Consider the following 21,100-nt stretch of genomic DNA (forward strand, 5'->3'; position numbering starts at 1 on the left):
TGAAGAGTAACTTACTGATCAAATGAAGTCGGAAATTCACAGCACACCAGATATGGTTAAGGAATGTCAGAGTTTTAGCAACTGCTGATTAGTTAGAGACCTAAACTTGCTTACAATTGTTTGTTATCTTGTACTCCTTAGAGTTAAACCCAATATGAAGGATCAACCCATCTCTACCAAAAGGGAAGGAAACAAAGAGAAACTGGAAAACAGTATCTGGACTTTAAGTGCTGGCTGCATGTCTAGCTGGTATTATTAAGGGACAGAAGTATGTTGCAGTGTTGAGTACCTAAGATAGGAATGCCATCTAAATACTGCTTGAATTATACCAGTGAGCAGTTTGATGGGTGACAATGCTTGAACCAGTTCTGTGTTATTTCCTTTTCCTTTCAACCACGGACACTAATAGCAAAAATATTCTGTCTCACTGCTCTTATATAAGAGTTCTCCTCCTACACCAATGTTTTAGTCAGAGGGCAGTCAGTGGGTAAAACATGCTCATGACTATTTCCTTTGCTTCAGAAACACTTGCCAAATTGTAATGGCTAAGGTTTTACATTTGCCTTTTGGACTGAGTGGTCTGGGGGTTCTGGAGACAAGCCACCATACAGTGGGACAGTTCTGCTGGTCACACTGAGCTCCTGATCAACCTGTGAGTATTGCCTTCAGGACTGCTCAGAACAGCTTCACAAATGAGTAACATCCTGAATAGTGGAAAGCTTCACTGACTCTCCACCTAAATATGCAAGTATAAACTTAAACTTCTGTGAGTTTATACTCATAAACTCTGAGGTTTCCTCTGAATTTTTGTCTTTTTATCCCACCCAAACTCTTATTTCCTCTGTCCCTTCTTTGAGCTCCCCTCCCTCATTCTGCTTCCTTAGTGTCACAGAACCACAAGAGTCTGGACTGTGAAGGACTCTGCTTCATTTAGTCCACTGATTTCAGCAAAACCCACTGAGTTTTTAGTACATTTTTTTATAATGTAATGTAGTCTCCTGCTTTTTCTTACCCTTTCTGGCTTAAGTCCACTTTTCCTTTCTTTTATGTTGTACAGTAGATTACAGCCTATCTCTCTTTCCATTTGTCCTTAGTGTCTGTTTCCTCTTTTTTTTTATCCACCCTGCCTTTTCTACACTATCCCTGTGTTTTATCTTTTCCTCTTTCTCACTCCAAATCTCTGCCACTCAATCCTGTTTGATCATCCCATCTTTACACCCAAGGACTGTATCTCCTAATCGAAGACACAGAGGTAAGAGTCATATGTGTCTCCACAACCCCAAGTACGACAACAATTATTTTTACACATTATCCTCATGTTTTTAACTGCCTAAAGAGTATGAATCTTTCTTTATCTGCCTTTTCAGCTTCACTTGGTCTGAAAGCATGATCTTATTTGCCTCTTTTTGTGCATGTTCAGTCCAACTGTCCATGGGCTTTTCTGACTTCTCCACAATCACTGACAGATATTCCTTATTATTCTACCTCTTCTCAATTTAGATTGTTTTCCCATTTCTGAGCAGAAACACAGGGCCTACAGAAAAAGGAGAACAAAGAAACTAGGTGCTGGGAAAAGCTTTTCAAAACAAAAAAAGTAAGGGAGCCAGGGACAGAATTTCTGAGCAGGAGGCTTTAGCAGGAAAGAGAAGGATGCTTTCCCAGGAGCGAAACGTGTCTCACTGCTGAACTAGCTGAGGCAGATGGAAATTCACTGCCAAAAAAGAAAGTGACTCCACGTTTTGGAAGAGAACAGAAGCATCAGGAAGGTTATCACAGATTTCTCACATGACTTTACTTTCCCCATAAACTACGAAGAAACAGAGGTGGGGAAATATTGTGGACATTCATTATTTTGCATAGGTCTCTACAAGCTAGAGCATCTTTAAGTCACCTTATATTTAGAAACTCTTCTATGTCCGTTTTGTTTCCTAGAGCATATGCCTCTAAGAGTGAACGAGAAGTCGTACTGCTGTCAGGATTGGTCCCCTGGGACAGTATGAACCTGAGAAAGAGTAAGGGTGATCGGTGGTTGCAGAGGCCATCTGGCTTCACATCTGTGAAAAGTCACAGCTGTAACACTGGGAGAGACTCAGGCAGACCTTGAGAAACAGTGCTGCAGACACCTTCCTGGACTGGGAAAGAGGCATGGGACTGCCTCTGCTGGGGCAGCAACACAGCAACCTGGCATGCTTCTAAGTGAGCCTGTGAGTGGGGTGGTTCTCACAGAGCAGCAAAAGGCAGTGGGAAAATCAAGCAGCTCAACTTGCTGTGATCACTCCTGCCCACAGTTCAGCTCTCGGTGTATCAGCAGACATAGCTGAGTTTAACCCAGATTTCATTTCAGTTTGGTAGCTCTCCTCTGAGTGACTCAAAGCAACTCGGTTTCCAGTACAAGCCCTGGCAGTCTGCTCCATGGCCTAATATATTTTGCATTTGGGGGGAAATATTTCTGATATTCAATTTAAAATTTCCTTTGTTCAGTTTTTCCTATTACATCTACTTTATCTTTTAGTTTTTAATGGGTCCTTGTTCACCTTTATATTAAATGTGCCAAAAGTGCTGAACCTCTGCTGATAGCTTTTTCATTGCACGCAGCTACAGGCATTTCAGATACCTTTCTGCATGTTGACCCTCAAACCCCTGATGGAAAAAAAACCCTTTAATTACCAAAGTCTTTGAATCATGAATTTCATTAGTGTAAAAAAAATATCAGTAGCAACAAAGGGAAAAAAAAAAAACCTACTGTACTTAGTAAATCATTGTATCTTTGCTACTGCCTTATACAGGATACTTTAGAAAGAACATATTTTTCTACTATTTGCTACCTCTTTTAGAAAAACTGCTAAAGAAACAATTTCTAATACAATGATTCTTCCATGAAAGTGAATTTTCGGCCTTACTCATTTAACATGTGCAAAATTCCTTCCTGGGAAAGAAAGTAGTAAAAATCACTGGGAAAAAAGCAGTTACATATCCATTGGGGGTTTTCCGCATTGATTTTACAACTCATTATTGCATCTATGACTGTTGCTATATTGATTTTTAATATATAAAAGAATCTTTTTTTAAGCCATAAATTCTGTTACTGCTATGTGAAGAAGGTGATTTAAATCACAACAGGCTAAGATAATAACTCAAGCAATGCTTCTCCTGGCTGACCTACAAATGCCACTCACAAATAGATGAGAGAAATGCTTCGAAGTTCGGTTGAAGGGAAATGGTTTTCGTGTAAAAGAGTTTGTCATGTTCAATCTAAACACAAAAGCATTTTGTAACCCAGCCTAAGAGACAACTATATTAAAACCAAAGTTTAGCTGAACAGCTTTCATTGCTTAGCTCTGCTAACAGCATTCTAGCACTGAAGAGCCATTTTGGTAGTAATAGCCTACTGACAATTTTACACCAGCACCTCATGCCTATTCACAAATCTCCACTGACCACCACAGAAGGCAATGTTAATAAAGGTCAGAATTACCATCTATCTGCATAACCTCGTGCAAGGACTGTGCTGTAAAGGATCAACCAGTCTAACAGTTTAATGTATTTGCAAAAATCTGATTAACCCACACTAAAGTCACAGAAAACACTTCCAGATATTTTAAATACTTGAGAGATGACAGTACAATAGGTTCTTTATTGAATATTTTAGTTTGAGATTAAATTAGTTCCATTCCTTTAAAGAGTACATTAGCTGACTTATTAAATGGACTAGTTACTCATTTAAAATTACTTCCTCGGTTTGTGGTACTAGGAAATGACTCTTTAACAAGTATGCTTGAAAGTGTATCATTGCTCATTCGCTCACCAAGATAAATGGATGCCTTTTAAAGCAGCGTATCACCTTGCAATTGTTAGAATAAAAACTGAGGCAGAAATAAGCACTGTAAGCATGCAAACAAGTAAAACACAGGACTGATTATCTACCTAACCTTAACTCTTCACACTAACCCCGCCAAACGTTTACCTTTCCTATTTATTTTGTAAAGTGCTACATTACCATTATTTTCCTGAAAGAGATTAGTTGCTGTAAAACTTCCTTTTCCTAAGCACTTCAAGAAAACCAGTGCACATGTCAGTGAACTTAATGGAAAAGTCACAGGGAGCTGAATGCCACATGGAGGACACACCACATTAAATGCAACCCAAGCTGCATGCACAGAGAGTGAGATTGCTTGCCAAATCATTAAACATTGCTCTTAGCACATTCCATACATTTTATATATTCTGAATAGAGCATTGCATATTCTTTATTCCATATATGTTGTTCCATAATGTAAAGATTTGTATCACATCATTTTCTATTTAAGAGCTAGAACAGCTTTGTGACTAAGGACATAGAAGTAATTGTAGATCAATGTTGGTGGGTTGTATATGACTTCAGGAGCAAGATAGACTCCTTTTTTTGCAAAGAAACATGAAATTAAGTAACTTTGCTATCACTGGGTACAAACCAGTGATGTCCTCCTCACAATTTGCAACTTGAACTTGACCCATGGACAACTCATCCTCCAGACCTGAGTATGTTCCCCCCACAGCCACAGGAGCTGCCACAGTGGATCTAGACAATTCAATTTTATGTAAAAATTTATACTTTCTATTTCTATGTTATATTCCTATTTTCTATTATCCATAATAAAAGGTTTTTGCCTTGGAATTCCGGTTTGAAAATACGTATGTCTGTGTGTAAGTGTATAAAGAAGACTCATTCAAATACATGCACTTGTGAAGATCCCATGAGCCACATACTGGACAATCTGCTCTTTCTCAGATGGCATCCAATTCACACAAAGGCTATCTCTTTCTTCCTTCTCATTCACCATTTCATTCTGACCAAATCAGATCTGACTGATCCTTACACGGCTCCACAGCAGAGCCACTCACAGTCTCCTGACGTCTCCTTCAAACAAATGAAGGCATTATTCAGATGTTACAAAATGACTGCAGGCCCTCGAGTATTTTTGTAACTTACATAAATACCCTATAATGCACTCATCGGCCACAGAGCTTTTACGTATGTGGCATCTGAAAGATATTTAAACGGACAAACACTAACATGCATTCCCATTAGCCTCTGGAAGCACTCTGCACCAAGGCTAATGGAATAACTACTCATTTAAGAAAGAGAAGCAGCTAAGGAGAGGCTCAAAACAAAATCAAACTAACCTTAATTCTTTAACGTTGAAACCTCTTAGTGAACTTGTTTGTCTCCACCCCAGCTTCACAAGGTGCAGAAAAGTCAGTTTCATTTTTTAGCAGAAATGTTACGGTGCTTAGAGTGAAATAGAAGCTACTTACTTGGAGCCTGTGAGTTAAGCACTCCCAGCTGCGGGAAGCCCCACTCATCACTGTCATTTACATTCAGATGTTTCACATTGTTGTTGGTGTAATCATTCCAGGTACAGTTACTGTGAAACCGAGACTAAAATAACCATCCACATCACAGCTAAAATATGGCTTTGTGCATATAAAGGTGAATGACTCTGCAACAACTGCAAGCAGGATTTCCAAGTGCTTTGGATGTGTGCTCTTTGGATTTGCTCTTTTATCGGCGATGCCTACTAGGGTGAGTATTTCTAAGAGCACCATTCCTATACAACAGGTTTACTTAGGTGAAAGAGAACTGGAAAGAAGTGCCTACAGTAACCTGCAGAAGCCTGGAAAACCTGTCCCAGGGTGAAAAATCAGGAAAACATGATAGGAAACAGTGGCAAGAGGAATCAAATGAGAACCTTACAACTAACCTTCTCACTTCTCCATGGCATTACAGCCATGAATAAATGGCATGGCTTTATAGTTGAACCACACAGGCAGCTGATCACCTTTGATGACCACCTGATCATTAAGGGATGGCTAATCACCTCTCATCTTGACTCGTTAGTCAATGAGGAAATGTGGTTAATCACCTCAATTATAAATCTATCCTACTTAGCTAAATATTGCCCACAGAGCCTGAAAATACTCCACATCCCTGGAAAGAGTATATCAACAACCCTAAAAACTACTTCTGCCTAGTACATTTACCTTTACACAACCTTAATTTTCAAGCACCTATAGAAATTATACTGGGGCCAAAGTTACTAAAAATGCCTGACATTCCAAAGGGAAAAGGTACCATCTTGACAACCTTTGTAATGGTTACATGGGAAATCTGATTAAAATGGTCTGCACAGTTTGTCCCACTGCCCAGAAGGACTGCTCTATATCTTCTTTCAGCTCATCAAAGTGAAGAGCAAACTCACATAGGCCATTTCCTCAGGATGGATAAATAAAGAGTCAGCAACTCCTCCCAGCCAGTCCCACTGCCCAGGAAAAGCCCTATGCATTTATTGTTCTTACTCCAGTACCAGTTGTGAGAAGTCTTTCTGCTGTCTCAGGAGCAGCAAACACAAAATTCCTATATGAAACACAGTGTGTATGACTTCATTAACAGGCCATGGCTGGGCACAGAGGATGTAATTATTAAAACTCCAGGAAGTGGAGAGTCCCTGTCCAAACTTTGAAATGCTAGGAAAAAAAAAATGAGGCAAATCCTAGGGGAAATATTTCTGAGAAACTAAGAAATAGCGCCCGTGGGAAACTAAAAGGGAAAGGAAATTTGGGAAGCATTTAGGGTTAGAATGAGTGGATCACACAGAAACCCCTCCTGTCATTATCAGATGAGGGAAATGAGAGTAAGACAAAGATGCCTGAAGAACACAAACACAATTTAATGAGGCAAGACCTGCTGTAACTCATCAACTTTATTAATTGACGTGTCCGTAACTATGAATCCTGTCCTTAGGTCTGATATGGGAAGAAGCTGGAAACAAAATATGGAAAGAGGAAAGCTCCACACAGGATATGCTACCCATTTGATGAAGTCTCCATTAAGTTGCTAAACCTTTTCAGTAGCTTTCTGGTAAAGATGCTGAGGAACAGGGTAGGGGTAAAAAATAGCTGCTACAGGGAGATGAAGTGATTGGAAGGTGGCAGTTACCCATCTGATGTGAACTGGGGCCATGAACCCTGCACAGAGCCTCAAACTGAGGCCAAAGCACAGGCATGGACTGATTTCCATCTCTGTTAGCAGCCAGAAAGAAGCATAAGAAACAAGCTCCCAGAGCTGCTAAGATTTGTAAGCCTTCCCAGCAGCTTGGCCAAGTAAGAAGAACGAGGACTACAGGGATATGAACACAAAAGATGGCTACAGAAACTACTTGGTTGTTATGGACCCAGTCCTGCATCTCCAGTCTTGTTTAAACTAATGACTCTAATGTACTGGGGAGGAATGAAAAACCCACCCACTTGGTGAGGATATAAAGCAGACATTCCTGAGCCTTGAGGGCTGTCATGACTCCTTCAAGTGTGTTTTATGAGCCCCACTAAACAGCGGAAGTGAAAGAGTCGTAACTCAAGGGTGAAGTTGGAAGTAGGAAACATCATCAAAATTTGGGGAACTCTGGCATCAAAGGTGAGGTTATTCCTGCAGAATGCCTTCACCATGTCACTCCAACAGAACCTGCAGTGACGTTCATCAGAAAGGCTTGCTGCTGACAATCTGAGAACGCTGTTGGCTACACATGGATCATGCTTGCAACAACGTCCCTGAGGAACCAGGAGTGTCTTCTTCAATAGAAAGTTATACCTTGTGGGTTTGTGTTGTTTTGAAACAACACAAAGACTTCTTTCTGACAAACACAGCAACTTTAAATAGCAACTTTAGCATTTCTAACAGAGAGGTAAAAACAAATAATTCTTGAAGATTCATGTATTTTTACTGCCTTCAAGCAATGCTATAACCTCACAGAAAACCCTAACAACTGTTGGGCTTAAATCACCTCTGTCGGTACTGCACATCAAGCATTCAGGGAGTTTTCTCTCCCCTCTCACTCCTTATTAATAGTGTCATTTGCCTGAAAACCTGCTCATTCTGCACCTGAAGTCATAATCCTTTGCTTGCAACCTCACAATTAGTTGCTGTGGAAATCATCCTGGTGTCACAAAAACAAAAGGATTAGTGAAACTTCAGGTAGGAAATAAGCAGGTTGAGCAGATGAACTCTTAGAAATAACGGGCTGTTTTCCTGCAACTATTCACCAAAAAAAATATAAAAAAAAAAATTAAAAGAAAACAGAAAAAAACCCCAGAACTTTCCCCCAAACCTAATCTATGACTTACGTTCACACAGAGCTGTCAAAGACAAGGGATAGAAGAATTTCCGTTATGACTTATTGAGGCTGTTCAGTACTTAAAAGGGCCTATAAGAAAGATGGGCTCAATGCAATAAAACGAGAGGTAATGGTTATAAACTGAAAGAGGGAAGATTCAGGCTGGATGTGAGGAAGAAATTCTTTACAATGAGGGGAATAAAATGCTGGCATAGGTTGCCCAGAGAGGTGATGGATGCACCATCCCTGGAGACATACAAGGCCAGGCTGGATGTGGTTCTGAGCAACCTGATCTAGCTGAAGATGTCCCTGCTCATTGCAGGGGGGTTGAACTAGATGATCTTTGAAGGTCCCTTTCAATCCAAACTACCCTATGATTCTACGACTTTTGGTCCAGGAGAAATGTCTAGAAAAGTCTACTGGCTATAAATATATTTATTGCATCTTGATAAAGTACTTCTAAACCCCAGGATCTTACATTCAAATTACTGTGAACCTTATGCATGCCTTCTTAACAAAAAAAAAACCACTCCACACACCACCTATCTGTGGATATTTTTCCCCTAGAAAATAACACATTTAGCATAGTAGTAAAATAAGCTTCTTGATGAACTTCAGATCAAACTAACTAAAACCAACCCCTCATAGCTCCCACCTGCTCTGCCACCCATCAGAGCAACCACTGCTCACTCATCTTCACCACTCATCTTCATCCAGCTGTGGGGCTGGGGTGGCAGACAAAGTGTTTGCTAGTTGTTTGCCCTCTGGCTCTCCGCAGTGACATGCCAGGAGCACAGATGAAACTGCCTTTCACCTTTGTTTCATGATTTAAGATAAAAGACCAGCAGATTATCAGTACAAGGGGTAAAAATCCTCTTAATAATTATGGAATAGCTCTTCCTCTTGGAAGCAAAGAGCACATGCAGTGTGGGACGCCATCTGGTTCTGGCCCGGAGTTCAGAACCAGGGCTCTCTCTGTCCTCTCTGCCCTCCATTTACTGTTGAGCGTGATGGACAGTAAAGCTGGGGTAACTCTACTATTCATTCCAGGTTTGATCTTCCACAAAAGAAATCCACTGAGTAGTAAAGACCAAAATACCTGTTTCACTACTGCAAATGAGGAAGAACCTGAGGAAAGCTGGTCAGCTCTACCACAGATTTCTCTACTCAGCTGCTTGGCAAAAAGAGCTGCCCTAGCATGCTCTGGCCATTCTCAAATCCCTTTTCTCCTTCCCCTCCCAGGTGAAACAAAGCAAAGCTGACAGACTTACGACAGGCCTGTGCTTGATGGGGAGGAACCCAGCATACAGGTAGTGCATAGAAATACTGAAGATTTGGTTTGGAAAGTGCCTAGAGCTGGAAGTAGGACTTCTCAATCAAGTAGGTCTGGACCTTCTCTGATGTCTGGAAATCTCCAAGGAGGGAGATTCCTCAGCCTTTTTGCAGAGCGTGTCCCATGCTCATCTCCTCCTACTGTGGATTTTTTTTTCCTTTGCTCCATGGAAATTTCCTTTGCCAAAACGTGTGCCCATTGCCCCTTGTCACCATTACATAAACTGGGAAATGCCATGGACTCAGTATACCTGTGCAAATGAGAGAGAACTGAGTTCTGTTTCTGTTAGCAATATGGCTAGTGCACAAGTGACATTCCATTCACTTGCATCCTCAAAAGCCTCCACTCCCATGGCCTGAATTTGCACATAATCTGTGCCTCCCAGAGGGCTTAGAATAGGGATTCTGGTAAAGAATAGGGGTGAGCAACTTGCACATAAGTACAGCATGTAATTGTTTATTGCATCTTTCGACATGTCTTAAAAATAATTGTTTTTCAAAGTTTTGACAAACATAATGTATTGATGTCCTATTTGTACTGTGGATCATCAATTTTAAGAGGTTACAAGCACTCTGCATATGGAGTTGGAGAGGTAATCCTTTTGTAAAGAATTAAATCTGCCAATAACATTTGACTTTGGAACATAGGTGCTAAAATGCTCTTTAAGAGAGACTTGCATCTTCTCATTAAAATGAGTGCTTTAGCTACACAAACAACAACCACAGATCTGAAAGGAAGAGATGCCTCACACTTGGTAGCTACGCAGTGTTCATGAAAGTTTTGTGACCTCCTCAATGCAAGATTGCTTTTACTTTCATTAAATATATATATATTATAACCCCAGTAAAAACAACCCAAAATACATGTAACACCAGAAAAAATACATTGAAATAACACTAAGGATCTAATATAAATCCACAAAAGCCAGGAAATTCAGAGATAAAGAAAGACTTTCAGATGAGGGAAAACTTTCCAATATATTAAACTGGAGCATAAATTCACTTCCTCTTCACATGTTTGCCATCAAGTCATTCCAGGCACAGGGGGTAAGTTTCTCCCTGGGGTAACTCAAAGTGCCTTCAGCAGTACTACACCAAGAATCAATTTGGCCCTACAGAACTATGTCTTAATACTTTCTCTAGTTCTGATAATTACCACTGATTTGAGTTTAAACAGCCACTTCCTCTCTTACAGCTCATTTTCCCATCATTCACAGACTGCTATAAAACTGGATTTGTGAGATCGCAGTAGTTTCCATGAAAACAGACTATGATGTCAATTGTGGGGTTAGGACTTCATTGACAGACCAACTAGAACTTCTGTGCAAAGGAGAAAATCCACACTCAAATACAAATATACCTGAGATTAGCAAAGACAACACTGCACTTCACTGGGCATGGACATTTCCATCTGCACAAATAATATTCTCTACTTTTCACTTGAGCCAAGTATGAAAATGCCCCTTAAAAATTTCTGTTTCATTCATAAGTCATTCATGGTGCTGATGTGTTGCCACCCAAACTCAGCCTTGGTGCTAGTGCTTCATGGGCCAAGCTTGATGTCAGCAGCAGTTTAAATCATATGCTGTGGGTCCAATTCTTTGCTGCGCTCTCTGGAAGTGCAAAATCAAAAGTACAGCTTAAGACAGGATATGAAGGGAATGAAATGATTTTGAGCTGTCTTCAAAATTACCATGATCCTGTCCTTGTCTTTAAGCTGACATGGCTTTTGGCTCTGGGACCTGGCTATCCCATCCCCAACAGAGCAAGATAACCATAATGAATGAGTTATTAGAAGACCCCCACATATTTGGTTGAGCAATGGGACCCAAAAACGGAGTGTGACAAGGAAAAGTGGAAAAAGGAAAGACAGGATGCGACCTTTGCACAGCTAATACAGGCACGTAAGAAAATACCCTGATCCTTGAGATACAGAGCAGAACTGCTGTAAACAAGAGCTTTCCATATCACTTTTGTTTCTGAAAGAGGAAAAATAGTTTCCTAGACTGCAAAAGGCAGAGGGGCTATGGCTGACCCCACGCTGCCATGTGAAATAAGAGATGGGTAGCTTAAGCACTCTTCCACCCTAGACTGAAAACTCAGTGCATGGGACACAACTGAGCTGACAGCTGGTGAGGTCAGATTCAACCCAAGAACTGAGGAGTGACAATTCCCTGTTGCTCTAAGTTTTACAGACACTTGGGCTCTTTGTTCATTCTTTTTGCCTGCCTCTACTCCTTTGCTTTAAGACCTTCTCAAAGGCTACCTGAAATTTCTCATGTTTAGTTTTGCACCAGATGTTTATTTTGTTGGAAAGCTTCCAAATAAACCCAGGCATTTTTTAATTAAATAAATGCCCTTTTCCGTTTTTCCAGTGTCTTATCATATTCAAATTAAACTAAGAACTTTTTCAAAGCTTCTATCCGTGACATTTATGTAGCCCTGAATGAGCAGAGCAGGCAAGCTATGTATTCAAACTTTGACCTGGAGAAGACAGAGAGTGGATGGAGGTATGGTTCACCTCTGTCTCTATTCTTGTGCAGTGTCTGGAATGCCCACATTGTAAAAGTGCAAAGGAAGGACAGAATCCTTCCCATGGCTTCTTATAAGGCCACAAAAAGCCTTCATGAAAACTAACAAGTCAACAAAAAATGAGGATGCTAAACATGAGTTCTGCCTCCCAGTTATTACACACTCAAGATAATGGCTTTTGGGGCTGTAAAGAGGGGTATACAGAGCTTTACAATGTATAAAACTTGCTCTGGGACATTATTTAATTACCTATTTGAAACTGTAATCATGCAAAGCAAACCACAATGATTTATAATAATGCAAAAAGATTATGATGGCTCTAACTTCCCCCTTAAATAGCTTTCTTAGTGATTTGGAAGGGTAGGATTAATAACCTCTTTTTTGGAAACCAATGGCATCTGGTTTGCCTGCAGAAGCTCTGAGACCTTCTACTTCCTGAAATGAGCAATAAAAGAGATGAAATAGCTTCTGCTTGGAGCAAAATTGTTATTAAGTATATAATTTTAAAGCATTTTTGTGTGCATGTGTGAACTTCAACTTTGTTGCTCTCTCTACAACAGATATTGCCTTTACCTAAGGAATTTTGATCTAGTTTAAACAAAAAATATGATGCACAAAACCTTCTCCCTTTAGCTACGCTGCAGATTAAAGGGCAAATTCTTTCCCTTACTCAAAACCATAACCACTGGCTTTTTGTTAGCATAACTGACAGAAGCTTTCCAATTTATGTATCACCATTAACAAGTATTAGTATTAACTCCAACCAAGTCACTTACAGTCTTGCTTTTGAATTCACTTCAATGGAGCCAGCGCCTTAACAGACTTGAAAAGACTTTTCCTCAGTGAGTAATGTACCCTCTGCACGTATCTACCTATGAACACAGCTAGGTGTATCCTTAATGAAAGTTACACCTGAGGAAAAAAGCAGAATCATCCAGCGTTTTCAAAACCACATCTTTTGTGTATCGTCGAAACATTTGCTGAAGGGTGAAGTATAGAGATGTCCATATTGCAGTTTTCAAATAGACCATTGAAATGATTGAACAAGAAAAGCCTTCTACTTTTCAGAAGCAATACTGTTTATATGACATACAAGTTGCCTTACAATTAAAAAAAATCATTAAAACCCCCCGTCTGTATCTATGTACAAGTCTAGACTACTTGTTCGCTCATGCAGTGACTGCTCAAAACTTACTGGTGTTAATAATAAATTTATTATATTTACATATTGATTCAAATACTATTCTTGCTATGTGAGTCACTGTAAACTTTGTGTTCATCTGGTGCCTAGCTTCAACATGTATAGATATTCTTCCTCAAATTCATAGAATAATAGAATCATAGAATAGTTAGGCTTGGAAAGGACCTTAAGATCATCCAGTTCCAACTCCCCTGCCATAGTACTCCAAGTGAGGTCTCACGAGAGCAGAGTAGAGGGGCAGGATCACCTCCTTCGACCTGCTGGTCACACTCCTTTTGATGCAGCCCAGGATACGGTTGCTTTCTGGGCTGCAAGCGCACACTGAAGCCGGCTCATGTTCATTTTCTCATCGACCAACACCCCCAAGTCCTTCTCCACAGGGCTGCTCTGAATCTCTTCTCTGCCCAGCCTGTAGCTGTGCCTGGGATTGCTCCGACCCAGGCGTAGGACCTTGCACTTGGCATGGTTAAACTTCATGAGGTTGGCATCAGCCCACCTCACAAGCGTGTCAAGGTCCCTCTGGATGGCATTCCTTCCCTCCAGCGTATCAACCAAACCACACAGCTTGGTGTCATCAGCAAACGTGCTGAGGGCGCACTCAATCCCACTGTCCATGTCAGTGACAGAGATGTTGAACAAGACCGGTCCCAACACCGATCCCTGAGGAACACCACTCATTACTGGTCTCCAGCTGGACACTGAGCCATTAACCACAACTCTTTGCATGTGGCCATCCAGCCAGTTCTTTATCCACCAAGTAAAATTACCTGAGTTTTGTGCAAATGACTATTTGCACAATTTATAAAGCTTTATAATGAACCAGCAGACAGTTATACATGACGTTACTGGCAGATGGAGAACGGCTGAAATCCAGACAACTGATTTCATTAGGAGCTTGGCCACTGACTTCAACAAGCCTAAGATTTTATCATGCATCTCATGGCTGCATATTCCATCTACTTGATCAGAGGCATCTTGTGTCACCAACAGACCACTTGTCTATCGACATATCTCAATCAGACTTACATATAAAACTTGATAAAACAATTTTGCATGGTTAAATGGTCATCCCTGATTTGAATGGGAAGTTTGCAAAAGAAGGTCCTTAAAGATTGCTTACACCTTTTCCTCCTCCAAATAGTTCATGAATGTTAATGAATGCAAGAGTGCATGCCATGGCAGAGACAGCCTTGTCTCCTCTGCTTTTGTAATACTGTGATCCAAGTACAGTATGTACTTTGTCAATGCATTGTGTCAGTTGTTTCTCAAGACCCAGTCAGTTGTCTTTGGAAGGAGAGTCCCCAAACAGATTTCTCAAGGCGTTTAGCATCATTAACAGGAAACAATGCAGGAGGAGCAGCCAGAGAGTGAATGGGTTCTGTGTGAATACTAAGGAAACCCCAAGAACACGTTAACACAATGCAACTTTGATAAGATCATAATAGTGAAGCTCACATATGTGTTTGTATTACATTTTGTAAAAGGCCCTAATTGCTGTCTATTGGGGTAACTGATATAACAGTCAAAATGGATTAGGATAATATATTGGGTAGTGATTTCTGCTGTATGCAGGAACTAACAGTCTGTTTCTTAAGCTCCCAGCAGTTACTTAGAACAGACAGGATGTAAAAACCTTCAATCTTGCCCAATTCACTGATAAACTTAAAGGCTTCAAAAGAGAGATTGCCACTACTGGTAAACTACTTTTAATCAAAACAAACCAATCTCTGCAGACCAGACTCCTTTCTCATTGACACCGATACATATACACAAGTAATACATCACTTCAAATGTCATGTATCAATACTATTAATTCATCATAAATAGTGCCAAAGCCTGACCCTGCAATTCTGCAGTTCCACAGTTCTCAGGATTGACAAACTAGAATAAAACAAACTGAAAGTAGAAAGTTTATTTAAAAAATGTAAAATGAAAAGCAGAATACAGACATACATCATGCATTACTACCCTCCTAAAACTGCTATGGGACTAGCACACATGCAGATACATAACCAAACTGCAAAAAAACCTCTGAAACATTACAACACTTGCAATAACAGGCAATACCATTTGAACTGGCAAGAGAAGGAATTAAAATCACATGCAAATAGATTACAGCAAGCTGTTGCCTGCAAAATTCTTGCAGCCACGCTATAAAGCACACAGATAACGTCTTAGGTGCGGGGAGGTTTCTCTAGGGTGGGATTTAATCCATCTATTCTCTGTGACTGCCTATCTTTGTAAGGTACTCAGATGCCTAGTATTTTCTAGTTAACCTTAAAGCCCTCTGCAGACTAAAGTTTAATTAACTGAACATGCTCAAAATTGCTAATCTAAGGTAGCAAGTCCTACCTCCCAACAAACACTTCACTGCATCTCAAGTTTCAGCTGACAGCCCCCCCAAATCCAGGTCCACCCTATGGAGAAACCTTCGGAGCTACATAAGGTCAGGGCATAGAACAGCTTCGTTCATAGTGCTCATGGCCAACTGATACATCAGTGTCTTGGAGCAACAGTACTCACTTGGGGGGTCTGCCTGTTAGCAAACATGATGAAGATTTGAACCCACACCTCCTGTACAAGTGTCCTAATCACCAGCTCCTATGCTTTCCTGGATGAGAAGCATTCTCCAGCCCTTCTCTTGAAGCTGAAATGCCATGCACAGAAAAGGCTTCCAGGACAAGCTACTAACATCCCAGTGAGGCAGCAGGTAGCTTGGGTGCAATAGACTTCCCACACTGTCAAGCCATGACTTTCCTGTTAGGGTGGTGAGGCACTGGAATGGGTTGCCCAGGGAGGTTCTGAATGCTCCATCCCTGGCAGTGTTCAAGGCCAGGTTGGACGAGGCCTTGGGTGATATGGTTTAGAGTGAGGTGTCCTGCCCATGGCAGGGGGGTTGGAACTTGATGATCTCAAGGTCCTTTCCAACCCTAACTATTCTATGATTCTAAAAGGGATGAAACCCAGAGATGCCTGTGTTCAGGAAACAAACCCACCTACTTCTGTCTGTCAGTTCAGGAGAAGCCACCCTAGCACAGCAAAAAGATTTCCTTCCTAGAAAGCAATCACTACATCAAACCAACAGAGATGAAGCCTCCCTGTCTTGCAAAGAAGAAAATCATACCCCATCAACAGCCTCCAGTAACAGCGAGGCTGACACTCATTTTCTGTGCAATCAGAATCAGCCTGAACAGGGAGTAACAAAAGATTGCAAAACAAACAGCGTGCTATGAGCATTATCAGCCTCTACATCACTATGACATCTCCTCAACATACAGCTTTCTCATTCAGTCTGTAATCTTCCCAGGCCTTGGTGTTTCCTGTTCCAGGGTCCCCCTGAAGACTGAAAGTATCTGGGTTCTCCTGGACCTGAAAAGACCTCTTCCTCTTTTAGCAGCAGTGTCACTACTGCAACTTTAAACCACTAAACCGTACCCCAGGTCTGACTGTTGAAACAGTACAGCCTGTGAAGTCACAACTTTCAAATTTCAGGTTCTTGTCTCTTTATTTTGGTTTTCATTTGCAGTCTGATGAATACTTCAGATAGGTCTTGGGATGGATAAAGACATGCACCTGCAAACGCCATTGTAAACTATGCTCGCTTTGTATTTTAAATTGGTAGCTAGCACAATATAAGTTCAAGAAAACAAAGCAAGAATGCCTCATGCTAAGTAAATCACATCTAAAGCACATTACTGTTGATAAAAAAGCCTTATTTTTTTCCTTGCTTGGAGTTGTGTGCTACAGAATTAGAAGCCACCTCCTGGTGAGGATATTTTGCAGCTATTTACTGAAAAAAGCCCATTTTCTTGTTGAAAATCTAGCTTCATACCTAAAATGTAATCCTGAACTGCAATCTGAGGTAAGGCTTAGACCCAGGACTAAGGAAGAGGAAATAACAATACTCACACTTAAGGCAAGTAATGACTTTCAGTCAAACACCTGAAAGCACTCTCCACATATTAATTATCACAATACTAGTCTCCTCCCAGCCCTTCCAGGAGAGGATCAACCCTGCATTCCTTCAGCATCCACATTGCCTGCCTGGGTCTATAAAGAATGCAGAACAAAGCCAGAAGGATTACTTTAATTATTACTTTAATTGTTATCATAACTCTTAATTGAAAGGAGTAAATTCACCCAAACAGGGACTGACTTATAAAACGGCCCTTTCCTATTACTGCTGGAGAAAAAAATGTGTATTTTTGTAAGGCTACTGCATTACTGGGACTTGCAGTATAAAACAGAATAGAATGAAAATAAATTACATTAAATAAGCTGCACAATTAGTCAGAAATTATAAGAAAATCTAGAAGTCTTGACTCTGAATCTTGTGTCCTGGATCACACTTTTAACATGCGGGTTTTCATTCCATCTGCACCATTACCTTTCAAGAGGACAGGGGATGGAAATACCATCTTTGAATGAGGTGACCCTGAACGGCCTTGTCCTGCAGCTATGGCTCAGATCAGCTAGTCCTGGAAAGCAGAGTAACTGCATTCAAAACACTCCAGGAACTAGGCACTTTGGTTTCATGATTACATTTGTCATTTACTGAATCAGTATTGAACTTCTACATGTAATTAAGGTACAAAGATGAGAAAATACCATCCATATACATCAAATACCTTTCAGACTTATATTTGGGTTTGGTCCAAAACCCTTCTGGTCTGAAACCTGTCCATTCTATCCTGTATGCAGAATCATAGAATCGTTTATGTTGGAAAAGACCCCTTAAGATCGAGTCCAACCATTAACCTTGCACTGCAAAGCTCACCACTAAACTATGTCCCTAAATGCCACATCTACACGTCTTCTAAATACCCCCAGGGAAAATCAGACTCTTCAGTACCATACTCCTACCCCTCATTGCCCACCAGCTAGACATAAGCTAAACACACTGAGATTACTCACATCCAAGTTTACAGAAACAGGTAAACCCCATATATTGTTTAAGATACAGAACTGAAAAGCGTTGTTTCCCTCCTTATCCAACCTGTTCACAAGCAAGCTTTACTGGAGATGGCCTTGACTGAAGGCACAGGCGGGCTGCCAGGAAATCCGAGTTCTATTCCTGGCTCTTCTACAGATTTCCTTGGGCAAGGCAATTAACCTTGTGGAGTACATTTTCAATGGAGGTGAGGCCCAGCTTCTCTTTCTGCATTCATAACATTTTCAGTGATTAAAATGGAATTGTAAGAGCAAGAATGAGTGCCTGTGCTTTTCACTAGCTGATGTATTTTCTCTGTCAGGTAGCTGGATGCACTGATAACTGTGCTAGCAACAAAACCAAACGTGCAACCACCACAGGTGCAAAAATGTCTCCTGATGCTGCCATGGCCAGCCTCAGTGCTCAGTTTCCTCATATGTTAAAAGGGCAATGAGGCTTGTAAAATGAAAATACACAGCTGAATGGGAAACTGATTTTCAAAGTTCTTGAACACCCGTTACCTGAGATCATGAAAAGGCAACAGCTCAGAATTCCAGTTTACCTTTCACGACAGATGCTGCATTTCTACTGTCTGCATTTTTTGCCTGTTAAAATCTCCTCTTTGGGCCTCAAACAGAGTAAAAGATTTTCCTTAAGGGATTCTGAAATGACAGCTGAAGGCAAAATATTTTTTAGCAAAACTGGGTATGTTTTAAGATCCCTTAATGGAGGTAGAAATGAACTAGCAAATGAGAGAAATATTCTTTTGGTAATATAAATGCATTTTAGAACAGAAATAACATGGCTAAATTCTCTTTTGTGGTCTACAAGATTTGCACTTGAAATAATGGTGCCACATCTGCTTATACCAAAAAGGAAGAGGACTCCAAGACTCCAAGGAAGGACACTCTTTGCTTAGATAAGCTTATAGAGAAACAAAGACACATATATCTCTGAACACAGGTGAGACAGAACATATATTTAGTGATTTTTTATGTGTCCTGTATGAGCATGCAAGATGCTTTTTCCTTTCAAAGAATGCTGAATAAAAAAAAATAGGCAAAGATTGGCAAACAAGAGCATTAAATATCTGTTAGTCATAGGAGAAAAGTTTTAACAATCACTGCTTTTGTCAAAATGTTCAGGTTTTGAGAGGTGATTTCTTTTGCAGATCATCTGAACTAGAAAGTGAACGTATTGGTATAAAGCTTTTAAGGCTTCCAATTCATGTCCTTCATCTACTTGTTAAGTTTAGTAATTTTCAAGGAAAGAGGTCGTCTGTTTTTCATAATTATAAAAGCCCCTTCAAGCTCTATAGAAAACTGAAACGATGACCCCCTCCCAGGCGATGATCTTGCCCACACAGATGTAAAACATGTTCATGAAAGAAGTTATTTTATATTACCATGCATTAACATCTATGACCTTCACAAAGAAGGTAAGGTAGTTTGGAAGATTAAAATAACAGCAACATGTGTCAAACAGCGAAACAACTGCAGTACAAAGCAGTAACACCACAGATACTGCAGTCAAAAGTTGTAACAATGTAAAGTCACTGAAGTTATTCTTCCAAATACAAGAAACCGAATTTTTATCTATATTCTATAGATGAAACTTCTATATTCTATATATTCTATATTCTATCATTACATAAATAGCAACTTCCTTTTTCATTCATCATCATCCAATACATGTGACTTAAGTTTTACCTCGATTACTGTGAAGTGATTCTTTCAAACAAGTACAGGTTCTCATGACAGCAGAATCTCTAGCCTGGCTTGGGGATACACTGGTAAGCACCATCAACAAACCAGATCTATCACCCATAGCTTTTGACATTTAAAACTCAGATTTGCATCCTATTTTATCATCTAGATTGTCTGTCCCAGTGTTAAAAGGTTGCTCTCTCCAGATGAGAATTCACCCCACCTATAACTAAATCTTTTATAGAGGAGGATGGACTATGATCTCAGAACACCTTTCCCTCTCTACCACATAGTGAAGAAAGCTGCATGACTTTAAGCATCTCCTGGACTATGACTTCATATGAGACAAAAATGCGCTGAAAGAGAAATAAGCACAAAGTTAAATGGCTTCACATCACAGAGCATGGCACTAACAGACAGAAACTCCTACTTAGATGAAAGTCTGCAAAAAATCATTGTGGTCAAGAAATAGCCTCAAAACATTGAAGGGTCTTCTGAGGCACCCAGGTTCTCCTGATACGCATTTCTTCAAAATTCAGAACCTGGCTTTCAAAATCTTACAAGGGAATGAGCATTAGGAGCCCTTGGCCTGACACAGGCCTTCTGGAACTGCCAGCATAGAAACATCGCACAAATTCCATGTTTAAGGTTTGATATTTCAGCTATGTCAAAACTGCAGTGGGAAATAATCTGAAGAAAAAGTCACCAGAAAAAGCATTTTTGTAATGACTTTTTTTTTCAGCGTGGTTTGGCACTGCTTAAACTGACTTTCAAGTATAAAGTGGAACTCTGCCCTCATTATAAAGGGGAAAACCTGAGCTTCAAAAGTACTGCAACATCTATGTAATCATGACTGGATCAGATAAAGCTCCTGCTTAAGGAAGTTAAGTTTATTTCCGATTATCTTCTATCTCCTACCAACCTGAAATGTGCTACCTAGGCTACCCAACAGAAAACAAAACTCTTGAAGGAGAGAGAAGCTTTCTGAACAAGTCACAGTTGTTCCTTGGGCATCAGTGATGAGATGCGCAAATGGATGCTTCACAGGTACCCTGAGCTTGGAAAGGCACCGATTCTCCTCTGCTGTTATAATCATGAGGCTTCCAGAACTGCAGCTCTGGACTTTTGCTTGGGTTTTTTTGAGCAATTCTGCTATGCCATGCAGTGAAACTGTGGTTCAGGTTAAAAAATGTGGAGCTGAAATCAGACAATGCAAAACCAAACCAAAAAAACAACCACCAAAAAACTATCC

At 40.4% G+C, this 21,100-nt stretch overlaps 1 protein-coding gene across 2 annotated transcripts in view; it reads right to left on the bottom strand.

Annotated features, from left to right (window-relative positions):
* Positions 1-21,100, bottom strand: part of HMGA2 (high mobility group AT-hook 2) — a 119,356-nt gene that overhangs the window by 82,495 nt on the left and 15,761 nt on the right. Inside the window, exon 4 of one of the 2 annotated variants that reach the window (XM_061348488.1) lies at positions 10,037-11,092. The exons of the other annotated variant lie outside the window; for it this stretch is intronic. Within the exon in view, the coding sequence (XP_061204472.1) occupies positions 11,042-11,092 (51 nt within the window). The 3' untranslated portion in view covers positions 10,037-11,041. Of the gene's footprint in view, positions 1-10,036; positions 11,093-21,100 lie in introns of those variants that run through there. 2 annotated transcript variants of the gene reach the window in all.

The sequence above is a fragment of the Neopsephotus bourkii genome, unplaced genomic scaffold (genome assembly GCF_033783945.1).
Source record: "Neopsephotus bourkii isolate Nb327-2 ecotype Australia unplaced genomic scaffold, CSIRO-AGI_Nbou_v1 NB_359, whole genome shotgun sequence".
In the NCBI taxonomy this organism is placed as follows: Eukaryota; Metazoa; Chordata; class Aves; order Psittaciformes; family Psittacidae; genus Neopsephotus; species Neopsephotus bourkii.